This window comes from Cydia amplana, chromosome 11, assembly GCF_948474715.1.
Source record: "Cydia amplana chromosome 11, ilCydAmpl1.1, whole genome shotgun sequence".
Lineage (NCBI taxonomy): Eukaryota > Metazoa > Arthropoda > Insecta > Lepidoptera > Tortricidae > Cydia > Cydia amplana.
In genome coordinates this window covers 9,524,925-9,541,118 of record NC_086079.1, presented here as the reverse complement: position 1 = coordinate 9,541,118, position 16,194 = coordinate 9,524,925, and the positions used below count along the sequence as shown (strand labels likewise).

The 16,194-nt window shown below is 36.2% G+C and overlaps 1 protein-coding gene across 2 annotated transcripts; it reads left to right on the top strand.

Moving 5' to 3' along the window:
• Positions 1-5,405: 5,405 nt before the first annotated feature.
• Positions 5,406-15,476, top strand: LOC134651970 (purine nucleoside phosphorylase-like). 2 transcript variants are annotated; one of them, XM_063507116.1, is made up of 6 exons: positions 5,406-5,549; positions 9,357-9,454; positions 10,195-10,373; positions 13,500-13,742; positions 14,692-14,835; positions 15,244-15,476. In XM_063507116.1, the coding sequence occupies exons 1-6, from the start codon at positions 5,440-5,442 to the stop codon at positions 15,439-15,441; spliced, it is 972 nt and encodes a 323-aa protein (XP_063363186.1). In that variant the 5' UTR covers positions 5,406-5,439; the 3' UTR covers positions 15,442-15,476. The 2 variants fall into 2 exon arrangements, with proteins under 2 accessions (XP_063363186.1, XP_063363185.1); XM_063507115.1 differs by having other exon boundaries at positions 9,357-9,472.
• Positions 15,477-16,194: the final 718 nt, after the last annotated feature.

Here is a 16,194-nt window from a genome sequence, read left to right as displayed (position 1 = left end):
CCATCGAAATATCAATAATTTCCAGTTTTCAGATTTTTCCCTCTATATTCACCTAATAGTCTACCTTGATGCCAAATATCGTTTCGAAGTCATCTAGAAGTGGGTTAGGTTTTTGGTCTATAAGTATTAATTATTTTTTTTCCATCGAAATATCAATAATTTCCAGTTTTCAGATTTTTTCCTCTATATGCACCCAATAGTCTACCTTGATGCCAAATATCAAGTTTCGAAGTCATCTAGAAGTGGGTTAGGTTTTTGGTCTATAAGTATTAATTATTTTTTTTCCATCGAAATATCAATAATTTCCAGTTTTCATATTTTTCCCTCTATATGCACCTAATAGTCTACCTTGATGCCAAATATCAAGTTTATAAGTCATCTAGAAGTGGGTTAGGTTTTTGGTCTATAAGTACTAATTCTTTTTTTTCCATCGAAATATCAATAATTTCCAGTTTTCAGATTTTCCCCTCTATATACACCTAATAGCCTACCTTGATGCCAAATTTCAAGTTTCTAGGTCATCTGGAAGTGGGTTAGGTTTTTGATCTATATGTCAGTCAGTCACAAAAATGCCGGTTTTTAAACGTTAATTTATCAATAACTGTTTGAGCTATGTTTATGAAATTTTGAATTTTGTACAAGCTAAGGGACTTGAATACATGTGCCAAATTTCATGTGTGTAGGTTAAGTAGGTTTCAAGTTGTAAAGGGGTCAAAAGTAGCTCGAAATGGTTCATGTAATATTACACACGGTTGCTGCGTCGCCAGTTCCTTTTTCTTTGAACTTGGCTGGACACGCTACCGCGTGTCTAGATCCTACACCGAGCGCTGTCCTTGCCCGTGTCATGGGACGCACGCAGAGACAGTTTTTTAAGGTTCCGTAGCCAAATGGCAAAAACGGAACCCTTATGGATTTTTAGTACATGTATTATTATGATAAATTGCTTGTTTTCTACAATATTTACATTACCTAATACCGAATGTTATAAAGTTCCTCATTGCTGTTATTGTTATAAAGTAACTAAAATAAAACAAGGACCAGGGGTTGGTCTGCCTGAGCCCCTGAGGCGATGCACTCAGTAAAATGTAGAATACAAAACCCGATTTCCATGAATAAGTATGCTTAGAATTATAATAACAACAATGACGCTCTTCAGGTTATCTTTGGTCAATCGATGATTTTTAAAGCAGAAAAAACGTTGCTTACAATAATCAATCGTTCGTTGCTTCCTGTGGGAAAGATAAAAAAATTAAAAATCGATATAATCATAAAAATGGACAAAATAGTAGCCAATAAACGATTTGCACCTTTTACATATGAGCTTTACTTAGTATATATATACATAAATATATATAATTCAACCAGATACGACAATAGATGGACGAAAATATTAAGTTTTTTATCACTTTTTACAAACTTTTATTTTTTACTTTCACCTGTCCCGTTGTCTGTCAGTCTGCAATCAAATCTTGCAAGCTGAAGTTTTGCATAGGTACACATGTAAGTCGCGTGACAATGCAATATTATGGTACCATCGAGCTGATCTGATGATGGAGACAGGAGGTGGCCGTAGGAACTCTGAGATGAAACAACGCAACCTAATTGTGTTAGGGGTTTTTAGAATTGTCTCGATGAGTATTAGTTGTCTGTCGTAAGAAAAGTACAGTCAGCGATAAAAGCTAGTACCAAAAATGAAATTTTTGCCAAAAACTTATTGGCAAATAATAGTAAAAAAATGCATGCCTCAATTATTGTGTAGAATCGATTTATAAAATAATCAAATATATCTATGTGTACCTATGTTCTAATAATTTGACCAAAGGTCTACCTATAAAAAAATCATGCCATTACCTACAAACGACACTTAATCATTGGACAGTCTCCCGCGACACTGATCTAGCCGACCTTGCACAGGCAGCAATTAACCGCACCGAAGCCTCTGTCATTGATTAGGTGGATAATGTGAAACTTGAGATTTGCACTATTTATCCTTCAAGAGAGGTCACATACTTAATACCTAGGTACCATACAACAAGCTTCGTGGCTTATAGACGGTATCCTGGACTGAAAAGCTCTCGTAAGTATTTACATCACGATTGTATTAAATAGGTACCTACTATCAACAACGAGAAATTTATGCAACGCGAAATTAATTCGCAATTTTTTATAAGATTTTTGTACAGATATTCTAGTTTTAGTAAACACCAAAGTGATTTAAGTATATTAAACACTTTTATCTACCTACTTCATAGACTAGGAATCCTCTAGACTGAGTTTAGAGCAATTATGCGTGCGTGCGGGGGGACGAGGTGAGCGAATCCCGTGCCGTGATTGGTCCGTTCAAAGTCACGGACCAATCACGGCACGGGATTGACTCGAAGATGGAGTAAAACTACCGTATAAGTGGCAGAGGGGGTAGCGTTACTATGCTCAGTCTAGAGGATTCCTAGTCTATGACCTACTTACACATGGGTATAGGTACCTACCATAAACTTTCAGTCGCGCCCATCACTGCTCACACTGCTGAGCATAGGCCTCTCTTCGTGCACACCACTTATCCCGGTCCGGGCTAGTCTTATCCAAAAGTGTCCCGCAATTTTACATTAGTAGGTATTAGGCATGTATTAATATGTACCTATTACATTATTACTAAGCTGTTAAAAAAAATCTGTTTAATACAAAAACTCCTTTAATTGCCTTTTAAATTTTGGCTTGGCACCGAGTTCAAACGGATAATATTTTATTTTATCCTTTAAGAAGTCGGTTTTACTTACTTATTTTTTAAAGATACATATTACCTATATATTTTATTTTTAGTTTTAAGTTTTTCATATGAGTGTTGCATCATTCTACAAGACTTGTTCCTGTCTGGCCAAACTGTCATGTCACTAAAAATGTTTGCGCTTCGAGTACGAATCAAGTTTCAGGTCTGGATCTGAAGCTATCAAGATTTGAGGAGTTGGACCTCATGGAACCCATCATCAGAACTAGAGAAATGTTATTCAGAACTTATTTGCTTAACAAACATAACCAAGAGGACACATCGACAAAAGTGAAATATGCGTTGATTAAGAGTCCCATTCTGATCATTATCATCAGTTCCACTTCATCAAATTGTTTGTTGATGAGAATACTAAAATCGCTATATATATGCCTACAAGATGTGAGGAGTTCCCTACATTCCTCACGGATCCCATCATCAGAACTGGGTTTTGACAGAAACGGGACGAACTTGAGACTATACATATAGGTACATATATACATTAAAAAAATAGTAGTTTGTGTTACAAGAGATCAAAATGATATATTTTCGTCAAGGGCGTACATTGAATCCTGAGCGTAATGAGGGATTCAAGTGTTAACGCCCAAGACGAAATAATTTTGATACCGTGTGACACATACTGCTTTTCACATCAATTATGAGGAAAATAACAAAATCTTAGTGTTGACACAATCTGATGCTTAAACAGATTATTTAAGCTAAAAAAATTGCAGGGAAGAAAAAGCTCTTTTCCGACTAGGTAGTGTGAAAAAAAAACATTTTCACCTCAGCAGCTCGAACAAGGGTACTTTGCTACTTAAAAACAGTGAGCAAAATGCGATTTTGCTCACTGAGTGAGACAAAATGACATTCAAGTGACCTTAATATTCAAATGTCATTTCAACATGCGGGGTCTAATACAAGTTCGAAATACTTGGATATTATTATCTCTGTCCCTTTCACGTCGTTAGCAAAAAGAAAGAGACAAAAAAAATTTCAAACGACATTCAACGGTATATTGACGGTTTATAATAGACCCCCGAAAACCGTCAGAACGCATCGTTCCAAAACACATACAAGTATGAATTCTTAATATGTAATTAATGAAAATAAAGTTTCAGATTTGATAAAAACTGATAAAAACACTATATTTTACGTAATTTATTGTACGATTAAAATAATGAACTCAATAAATACACAGTATATCACGTAAAATAAATAATTATACTTTTAAGAATCTCTACAATAGTTTACAAATAGTAAGTATCCGTAATTCGAACCGTATCTTACAATGTTTTTTTTTTACAAAAAAAAAAGTTGCCGATTCAAATGTCAATCAATTGATGGTCGTTGTTTTCATATATTACCTATTTTACTGAAATTTACTACGTTTGTTTGTTTGTTTTTGTGTTTGATTGTGGTAATTATACTTAATTGTGAGTATATCTTAAGAAACATGACTAAATAGGTAAGTGATGAAGAAGGATTACATTTTTCGGGTTGTCTAAATGTTCTTACTGCTGAGGTGAAAAGTTTTATGAACTACACGAGATCAAAGTTATTTACATCTCGTGCGCTTTTGAGTCCCTTACTACGCTCAAGATTCTAAATTAGATTCACTCGCTACGCTCGTGAATCTACTATAGAATCTTTCGCTTGCACGGGACTCAAAATAAGCACTCGAAGAAATATCAAACTTTGATCTCCTGCTGTACAAATAACTATTTCCAAATGGGTGAGAAATGACGGAGTTCTGAGGTAAGTACCTACTTAACATAGGTACTACAAGCAAAAAATATAATATAATAATAATAATAATGTGAGCCCATATGCGTCCCACTGCTGGGCACAGGCCTCCTCTCATGCGCGAGAGGGCTTGGGCTATAGTCCCCACGCTAGCCCAATGCGGATTGGGGACTTCACATACACCTTTGAATTTCTTCGCAGATGTATGCAGGTTTCCTCACGATAACAAACAAAAAATATATAGGTAAAAAATACGGACGAACTGATCCACTTCATCTAAGGTCCTATGTTGTCTTGAATAAACAGATTTATTATTATTATTAAAGGATCAAAATATCAATGGAAAAAACTGTAGGTATAGTTTTAAGTATAGATAAAGAAATATGTTAATGTAAACATCAGGGACGCATTCGGCTTATTAAATAATACATACTTAATGAAATATTCTACACAAAAAAGTGGCTTCAAATATTGTATGTTAGTACAGAAGTTATAAGAAGTGCTGGCGTAAGAATACGTAAGAACAAAATAATAATAGAGTACCTAAGTCTATGGCAGTTTGAAAATATTGACCCCTAAAGTTTATCAAGTGCAATTTATCCATTGATGAGCTCAGAAACAGTTGGAACTGAACAATATCTAGTGTTATTCACAAAATAATCTTCCTCAACAACGACCTCTTGTCTATTATTAATGTGAACCCTAGATACCAAATAATATGTATAAAAGAAATCAGACTTTAATTAATACTGCTTATAGTGGTTATCAATACTTATCAAGAAACATGCGTTGTTGATTCGCCAAGAAGTATCATCCCTGGTCCGTCATATCGAGATATAAAACTAACCGAGAGACCACGATCCCCGCATTGCATGCTCGGACATCGAACGCACAGAACCGCTCGATTTTATCTCTAAACATATCTCGTAAACATGGCTCCAGTTAATGAAAAAGTGTTAAACAGCGCGGAATACGTTCCTGCGAAGAAAGCCCTGCCTGAAGTGGACACGGATAATGGCATTGGCAATGGAAATAAGGCCAGGTGAGTCGCATAATAATCTTATAAGTAAGGTCATGTGGGGTAATACAGATTATAGACATTGTTTATATTTTACTCGGGACAAGAGTAACAGTGTATGAGGATTCCCTACAAGTTTGTCTTACTTACCCCTTTGCGAGTAAATTTTTACCTAGTGGTCAGATAAATTTAAGACGGATAGGTACTTAAGGGCGGGTAAATTTTCAAATAAAACGGTTTGCAGCATACTAGCGTATTTATTACCAAAATATTTTCATAGTTTTAACGTTTCACGTTTTGTAATTTGTGGTGTTGTTCTAAAATTTTCATATCGTAGGTAGTGAATAAATGAAAAATAATATCTAAATATCATTAGCAGTGTAGGTAGGTAACACTAGTTTCCTAGTTTTTTTTGTATCTTAGGCCAAATGAAAACGATAGAAAAAAGTTGCAAAACTCTTTTATGAACTTTAATGATTAGCATATGTTCTTCTTAAAAAATATAATTATATCACGCAAGGGTGGTATAATAAAAATAAAGTTGTGATTTACTGACCGTAACGTTATCTAAATAAATAAATATAACCATGTTACGCAAACTACAATAAGCATTACTTTTTTTGTTCTGGAACATCGTACTAACATGATAAAAACTGGTTTCATAAATCATAATGTCAACTAGGGTTAATTGGACGCAATCACAAGAACACGATATCACACTTACTACCTATATCAACGAGACGTTAACGATTTTGAATGTTATCGATCTATTGGAGAATACTTAATATAATTAATACTATCCCTCTTCACCATTTCATAAATACATCATATAATGTAACAAAATTGTTACCTATATTTTGAGCCATATGGCTGTTTATGTTTTATACCGGCAACTGATATACCACGTGTCCCAAAATTCAACGATAAGCTGGCACCAGAAGATGGACCTGCTCATGACTACTCGAGGAAAAAATATCTCAATTTATTATGGAAATATCTGGGTGACCGAGCTTCGCTCGGAAAACATATAAAAACTCGAAGATGCGCGTTTTCCCAGAGATAAGACCTAGCTAGATCCATTTTTCGCCCCCAAAAACCCCCATATAGTAAATTTCATTGAAATCGTTAGAGCCGTTTCCGAGATCCCCGAAAAATATATATATATATAAATAAATAAATATATAAATAAACAAGAATTGCTCGTTTAAAGGTATTAGATAGATAGATTACAAAAAAATATATAAATCGACACCCCTAGTGGTATTTCTAACGACCATGTCTACAATTTTTCAAATTTTTATTTTTTCAATTTTTTTTATTTTTCCTCGCTTAGTCATGAGCAGGTCCATCTTCTGGTGCCAGCTTATCGTTGAATTTTGGGACACGTATGTAGATGTCTACTGCTTCACTAGGTCACGCATGACAGCCGTAATCCATTGAAAAGCTAATCGGAATTTGGCTTTAGTGCGCAAAAATATTTACTGTAAGTACCTAAACAATTTAAGTAACTAGTTTTACTATCTGTCTGCCTGTCTACCTGTTACTTCTTCACGCTTAATACCTACCGCAGCGGGCCTATTATGGATGGCTTTATCCATATGACAAAATATCTGTCACTTTTTAACAGAGCGCAACTGAAAGTTGTCACGTAGACCGAGCATCATATCCGTACAGAACAGAATTAAATGAAATTTGGTATGGAGACGGTTTAAGTCCCGGGGAAGGAAATAGGATATTTTTATAGTGAAAATCATTGTTCTATCAACAAAGACGCGAGCAGGAGCTAGTATCTACTCAAGATAAATTGAATCGTGGAATCAAAACCGGTCGTGCCGCATACAGCAATAAAAACCCTTCTTAAAATAAATGCAATAAAATTAATAAATATGTGCAGGTTCCTAACAACCTCAGACAAATGGATTAACATTTCCTAATGTATATGGTGGTCAAAAATCGTGAGTTCAAACCTCGAGAAAAAATATGACTCAAAATTCGGGCAGGATCCTTATCAAACACAAGAGTAAGCTTAATTATTTTATGTCTTTCAAATATAGTTTGGCGTACGACACACACTTGGATTTGGCTTAACTAGTTATTCACTTGTTATTTACCTAGTTTAGTCACACTCACAATGTCACCACTGCAGAAGGAATTTTTAGTCCCTCTGCAGAAGGAATTCCCTTAGAATACATCCAAAATTACTTAGTTTTCAATAATAGGTAGGTACCTAACGCAAATTTATTATTAATTTTGATAAGTTAACATATTATATCATTATGCTCTTTTACTATTTCTAAAATGAATAAAACTGGTCGAGTTAATACGAAAAGAAAAACTAGCGGCAATTTAGTACCAATACCCTCAAAGGAATCTGGTCAATCACGTATCAAGTTGTTAAGGACAGCCTCGTTATGTGGCACGGAAACACAACACAACAAAATGACCATAATCACAAGAAATACCTAGAGCATGTTCAATACTAGGAACATTAAAATTGTTAAACTATAAGTAAAGATGAACTCTAAGTTGTGCAAGATAAAGTCGAATATTAGACAATTTGGGACCAACTAATACCTAAGCTTACTAGTTTCTATAGGTTTACATCACGTCACGGTTACAACAATATAATACATTATACTAAAATTTCTAAATTGAAAATTCAGATCATCAGAAACTTGAAACTCCACGTGTATGGTGTACGTACTATTTATCTTACCTGCTAGTAGCTAGGTACATACTCGTAATAATACTAATAATGGCAAAGGCTCCATACTTACTTAAATACGAGTAGGTAACTTAATTGTAAAATAAGCCATGGTGGAATTTTTATATTGTTTTGAAAGACTGGGTTTTCCTAGGTAAGTACTTATTGCTAATTATGCTTATAATTTACTAATGATTTTGCCTCTTTAGTGAATAATATACCTGGTATGGCGGGTATCTAATATGTAGGTACCTATACACAGAAAAAGATCTCTTACAATAAGGTGGCTCGTATATTTTGGTGCACAGGGTGTGGCTGCCAAAATTAATATCATAAATAAAACGTGATATATATAGAAAACTACACGCATTACCTTATTCAATCATTTTTAGGGTTCCGTAGCCAAATGGCAAAAAACGGAACCCTTATAGATTCGTCATGTCTGTCTGTCTGTCCGTCTGTCCGTCTGTCCGTCCGTATGTCACAGCCACTTTTCTCCGAAACTATAAGAACTATACTGTTGAAACTTGGTAAGTAGATGTATTCTGTGAACCGCATTAAGATTTTCAGACAAAAATAGAAAAAAAACAATAATTTTTGGGGTTCCCCATACTTCGAACTGAAACTCAAAAATTTTTTTTTCATCAAACCCATACGTGTGGGGTATCTATGGATAGGTCTTCAAAAATGATATTGAGGTTTCTAATATCATTTTTTTCTAAACTGAATAGTTTGCGCGAGAGACACTTCCAAAGTGGTAAAATGTGTGTCTCCCCCCCCTGTAACTTCTAAACTAAGAGAATGATAAAACTAAAAAAAATATATGATGTACATTACCATGTAAACTTCCACCGAAAATTGGTTTGAACGAGATCTAGTAAGTAGTTTTTTTTTAATACGTCATAAATCGTCTAAATACGGAACCCTTCATGGGCGAGTCCGACTCGCACTTGGCCGCTTTTTTCTGTTTATTGCGGTCATTGTTGCCAACCAGTTTTGCGTTGATCCTAGGTGAATTTTCTACGGCGTGTAGATCTATTAGGTACTGTAGATGATGACTGTTCCTTATTGTACCTGGACCTCTAAATAAATAAACAATTAATATAGTCTTGTATGCTTGGTTTCAGCTCATATTCGTACGAAACCCTCGTTGAAACCGCCAACTTCCTTCTGTCCAGAACTTCGGTGCGGCCTCACATTGGGATCATCTGCGGGTCTGGGTTGGGTGCGTATTGGAAAGAGGGTATTTATTGACACCTTTCTAGGCATGCTTTGGGCATTTTAACAAGTTAACATTTAGTGTAGTACCGAACTCACGTTTCTCATTTAACCAAAATTTTACAGATTTATTGTTTAGGACCCTTAGATTCTATACCTATAGGTAGTTTACGTACCATTCATCCATCCATCCACGTCCATGTCCACGTCGGGGTCATGTCTAGGGTTTTTTATCCGAAGGGTGACAAACGGAATCTTTTTACTACGCTTACGCTGTCCGTCCGTCCGTATGTCTGTCAAAGTCCTCTATCTCAAAAACCGTTATATGTAGACAGTTTCTCAGTACCTATCTACCTATGATTTTCTATAGCCGCTATAGCATAAACAAATTATTTTTCTTAATACATTTCGCCAAATAAACCCAAATATCGATTGCTCGATTAGGACTTTAGGACGGATCGGTGTCATGTAGATCTAATCGAAACGGGTTTGTTATTTGTGAGTTACTTATCACTGTTATCAGCATAAAAAAAAATACAAATGAGAGAAAAGTTTAATAACTAGGTACACTACGTAGGTACTTGTTTCTTTAAGCGCATTTTTTTACGAAGATTGATTGTTAGGTATTTTATAATTGTAAGTTTTCATGAATCATGTGTGAATTATTTTAATTTGATTCGACTACTTAATTTGTATATCTTACATAACTGTTGCATTTAAAATAATCATGTATATTCCTCTCTTCAGGCTCATTAGCAGAACACATAGAAGAGCCAGACAGTGTAGACTATGAAGAAATCCCCAACTTCCCCGTGAGCACGGTGGACGGCCATCATGGCAGACTGGTGTTCGGCAAGATATCGGGCGTCCCAGTGGTCGCCATGCAGGGCAGATTCCACTATTATGAAGGCTACCCTCTTTGGATGGTAAGCAAGTCGACTAATCTAGATACCTATTATACTATACATTGCCTTTGTAACATCAGCGAAGTTTTAATCGGAAAATAACGAAATCTTATAAGTACCAAAATTGTTGTAATACCTATTACCTACGTATTAATTACACATTAATACAGTTTGTGTTACAAGGGATCAAAATGATATATTTCCGTCAAGGGCGTGCAGGCGTACATTGAATCCTGGGCGTAATGAGGGATTCAAGTGTTAACCAGAGATGTGACTTATTTGAAATACTTGTATTTCAAATGCAAATACAAAATGCAAAATACCTATTTTCTATTTTGTATTTAAATACCTTTTGAAGAAAACTATTTTGTATTTTATTTGAAATAGTTTTTGGGACCTATTTTCAAAATACTTTATAGTAGGTAATTTATGTAGGAGTTACAATCTCTTCTGATGTTACAATCCTGGTTATCCTGACAACTCTCTCATTCTTTTAACATGGAACTGTTGAATATGTTTAGTAACGTCGCACATGACCACAAGAGTAGCGCAGTGGTTAAAAAAGAAGAATCTTGAGTGTTGCGAGGGTTTCAAGGCACGAGAGGAGAACAAACTTTTCTGCCGGTGAAACACAAATGTGACGTTTTTATTACACTAACGAGAGGTATTACCTATACTAGCTGTAAAACATTACATATCTAAATTTATGCTTTTAAAAATTGGCCGTTAAAAACCATCATCCATCCATCCTTCCGGTTAATATGAGCAAACAACTAGAAATTTGCACTTTAGATAGAGGACTGATTGACACGCTGTTTTCAAAGAATAAAGAGAGTCTTTTTAACTCGGAAATTCCGAGTAATACTTTTTAATTCAGACTAGGTATTCACTATTTAGGGTACTTTTTATCGCAAAGTATTTGTATTTAAAAAAAGTATTTTGAAAATACCTATTTCGTATTTTGTATTTTAAATATAAATTCAAAAACTATTTTGTATTTTGCATTTGAAATAGTATATCAAGGAAGTATTTGCATTTTGTATTTAAATACTTTTTATAAAGTATTTTTCACATCTCTGGTGTTAACGCCCAAGACGTGATACCGTGTGACACATGTATACCTACTGCTTTTCATATCAACTACGAGGAAAATAAAAAATCTTAGTATTGACACAATCTGATGCTTAAACAGATTACTAAGCTAAAAAAATAATGTGCCATAAAATGTAAAAATAGTGTGCTAGAACAGAAGTGTTACTTTGATCCCTCCTAGCAGGGAGGAAAAGTGCCACTTTGATCCCTCCTAGCAGGGAAGAAAAAGCTCTTTTCCGAATAGGTGGTGTGAAAAAAACATTTTCACTTCTCATGCTCAAAAAGTGCACCTTTTTGTCGTGCGTAGACGACATAAAGTTGCTTATTATGTTCTAGAGCATAAAGTAAAATCATCTATTGCGACCCTTATTGACCTAGCAATAAAGTTCAAAATCTGCCATACAAACTGCCAGCCTTGCCGGCGCGCTCCCGCCCGGCGTGCCTCGCGCCCCCGACCGGCCCGAATAAAATTTTCTTTAGTCTTGAATAAATACGGGAAAATAACCTAAAATATTGGATATTTTTGTATGTATATTTTCCTCGCAATCGAAGTGAAAAGCAGAGTGTACAACAAGGGCATAAATGTCCATTTTTACCCTCGTCTACTATTTTGGTACTACTAAAAAATTGCCTCGGGTAAAAATGGGTCACTTTATGCCCTTGTTGTACAATCTACTATTACATGTTCCTAGAATTTTGCTCTTATCCCAAACTGGGTATTATTAGTTTTCTACTTTACTAAGTAGGTACTATTAGGAAATTATTGACTAACCTATTCCAGTGTACATATCTATGGAGAAACAGTTGAACCTAAAGCCGACTAAAATTTAATCACTACCATTAGGTACCTACACCAAAAAATATCTATTAGCTGACGACGTAAGCGGCAGTCACATTGAATACTTATTGTTACTATGGATTATTTAATTTATTTATAATTCAATCAATTCAAAGGTTGAATGGAAAATATTGTGGCTGATGCAAAGCAAGCTCGACCCCCAGCGGCGGGGGTTATCAGTTGTTTTTACTGTCATCACAATGAGAGGGTAAACATTATCGAAGAGATAACGCTGTTGCGTTAGTATCAGTATTTGGTTGTTTTTTTAAGCCGGCTGTGTTTAGCATGATGGATGTCCTTCAGCGTAGATTACATAAGCAAATCTTCTTGTCTAGTAGACTTATTTTACAAGTTAGGGCTGATTTAGAAAGCGCGCGAAGTCGCATGATTTTAGTTACATTGCGGACTGTTGGTTACGTCCAATTCAACCGACCGCAAAACCCGCAATGTAATGAAACTCGCATGCGAGCTCTCACATCGTCTAAATGAGCACTTAAGATGATCTTTGTGCATTATAGGGCTACTAGAAGTTAAAGACACCTAGATATAAATCAATACCTTTGTCATAAATCACTGTGCTAAATTCCGTAATATTTATGCTTGGCATCAAATGTCGACTAATTGTATAGAAAGATACTGAGAAATCGCCTACAATCTTTATCGGCGGATTCGAACGTCATTTTATACATACATTAAATAAAAAAATAAACTACCCACCTATAAGGTTATAATGAGCGTTATGTATGCCACGAGCACGATCCAGCTTCATTTCAATCAATTAAGAGAGCTGGTCGACCAGTAATAACAAAATATACCTACTATAGGTAATATTTTCACACCACCTATTCGGAAAAGAGCTTTTTCTTCCCTGCTAGGAGGGATCAAATTAAGTGACACTTTTCCTCCCTGCTAGGAGGGATCAAAGTGGCACTTTTCTGTTCTAGCACACTATTTTTACATTTTTTTGTTCACATTATTTTTTTAGCTTAAATTATCTGTTTAAGCATCAGATTGTGTCAACACTAACATTTTTTTATTTTCCTCATAGTTGATGTGAAAAGCAGTATATGTCAGACGGTATCAAAATTATTTCGTCTTGGGCGTTAACATTTGAATCCCTCATTACGCTCAGAAGTCAATGTACGCCAATATATAATTTTGATCCCTTGTAACACAAACTACTATTATATGAAGGTAGGTACTTCTTTTTTTTCCAGTGCTGCCTACCGATTCGCGTGATGAAACTCCTGGGGGTAAAAACTTTGATCGCCACAAACGCAGCTGGCGGGCTCAACCCCAACTACAAAATCGGAGACCTCATGATTGTGAAGGACCACATTAACATGATGGGCTTCGCTGGAAACAATCCCCTGCACGGACCCAACGACGAGAGATTTGGTCCTCGCTTCCCTCCAATGAACAAGGCGTACGACTTGGAATATAGGAAAATAGCTAAAGAAGTAAGTACCTACATAAATTGCGACCAAAAGTTTAGAACGAGATTAAAATTTTGTATTTGCTACCGCCGACCAGAAATCGTTCGAGTGGTAGTTTTGGCTGGTATGCCTACAGAAAAGACAAATTACAACCTGAAACAGCGCAAAAAATCGGACGCATGGGCAGATTTCAAAGATTCATTGATTATATAAGATGCGTAAAGTATAAGACAAATTCATGCTTTGAATTTAGACAGCTAATGTATGCGCTGTACGGCTCCGTACATTATGTGGTAACTCTGGTAAAAATTACATAGGTATACAATCAATACATGCTCCTCCGGCACGGATAACAATAATTCTTTCGTGGTTGATGCAAGTTGCAACCGTAAGTGTAAGTGTAAGGCCTGAGTGGACGCTCGAAGCGGCGCGTTCGGCGGGGTGTGCAGCGTGGCGTCGGGCTCACAAGGGATTTGAGAAGCGTGCACTAAGGCCGCTCCTATACGTTTGCATTTGTTTGACATGCACGCCGCACGCCCCGCCTCGCTGCACGCTCAACATGAGCGTCCACTCAGGCCTTACACTTAACTACTACGAGTAAGTTCGAGGTTATCGAGGGTTATTGCATCTAGAACACAACTTGCATAACAAAACAGCTTATCTCTACGATGCGTTAGTATAGATTCAACTACAAGAATATAAGCACTGTTATGGCTACCAATAAATGATAAAAACTGGAACTAAGATAAGGGACCATGACCATTGATGAGGCGACATTAATTTTAGAACGAAATTCTTATCTATTTTACGAATCCATACTCATTTAAACAACATCCATACTTACCAGTTGTTACTAGTTACGATAAGTATTTACTTGCTATTGCTAAGCATTACCTATCTAAGTAAATATGTATTGTACTAAGTATCTATATGTATACTTACTACACGTTTCCCTTAATATACCTACTTTCAGGTAGCGAAGGAACTGAACATAGAAAACATCGTACGCGAAGGCGTGTACACCTGTCTCGGAGGCCCTAACTTCGAAACTGTAGCAGAATTGAAGATGTTGAAAATGGTGGGAGTCGACACAGTGGGCATGTCGACAGTACATGAGGTAATGGAACTGCTTAAAAAATTGTAAGGTGTATTAGGATAATTCCGACTGCTCCGAAAATCAACCCGAATACTACCAGAATATACCGTATACTATCTGGAACAGAGATCAGATCCCCCGAAACACCAATCCACCTTGCACGCGGCACCCAGATCCCATCGAATCGTCTCAAGTTCGAAGTTAAAAATTGTATTACAAACTGACTTACTTCAGTAGCCATACTTCGTAAACACGATTGCAGTCCATCTTGCTCGTACATATTGTTGCGATAGCACTTGCACAGCAAACTTGGGACAATTTAAAGCCGAAAGCCATACATATCGCGTACCAACATTCAGATTTTACGAAATTGTATGAGCACTTCGTAAAACAACGAATCGACTTATTAATACTTATTTTTTTTCTCAGGTTATCATCGCCCGCCACTGCGACATGAAAGTATTCGGCCTGTCGCTGGTGACCAACGAGTGCGTGACGTGCGAGGACGCGGCAGACGAGGCTAACCACGAGGAGGTGCTGGACGTAGGCCGCATGCGGCAGGAGATTCTTCGCAAATACATCTCAAAACTTGTTAAGCGATTCGCAGCGGTAGATGGCTTAAACTGACTCACATCTTACCTTGACTATTGATATGCTATCATCTCTGGTCAGCGGTTAATCCTTTCAGGCCGATAGTTGGTCCAAATGAGTTACGATAATGTAGTAAGTGGGTTATACAAGGTGGGCGATACTTTCCAAACTTGAAAACGCCACTTCAGTTGACTAACATAGTTCCTCATTAATGCTTCGAATATAGGTATCAAAAGAAGACTGCGCGGCCAACCGCCGTATGGTAGCAGTTGCTAATCTACGAAGTAATTATACTCTTATAAGATCTATACTACCTTTGTATGTCTCGGCCCTGCCATTCTTGATCTCCTGGATCCAACAGAAGAAACGCTTAAGATTAAGTACTGGCTGTAAATGTTAGCAAAATGGCCAGAAGAAACCTGCGGCACAAAACATGACAAACAGTTAACAGTTCCTCGTTAAAACCTTGACATTATTTATAATTTTATATCACCAGTAATTTATTCGAAATATATGATGAAATTCTAGTCACTAGCCATACTCTGCGTAGTGACTATAGGTCATACTGAACAACTTTTAATATGGGACTAATGCCAAAATCGCGAAAACAATGTTACCGGTCTTATAAAAGAAATAAAAGCATTTAATTTTTTAATTTTAATTTTTTAATAAGAATCAGCGGCATCACATCAGCCGGAATGTATGAAAAAGTCAAATTTTTCAATGATTTAGACATTGCTCCCATAAAGTCGTTCAGTATGACCTATAAAGTCACTACGCAGAGTAGGG

Excerpts from the sequence above, each read along its gene's own strand:
- LOC134651970 (XM_063507115.1), top strand. The coding sequence starts at position 5,440 with ATGGCTCCAGTTAATGAAAAAGTGTTAAACAGCGCGGAATACGTTCCT. Across the intron at positions 5,550-9,356 it reads GGCAATGGAAATAAGGCCAG|CTCATATTCGTACGAAACCC; the intron begins GTGAGTCGCATA and ends GCTTGGTTTCAG. Across the intron at positions 13,743-14,691 it reads ATAGGAAAATAGCTAAAGAA|GTAGCGAAGGAACTGAACAT; the intron begins GTAAGTACCTAC and ends ACCTACTTTCAG.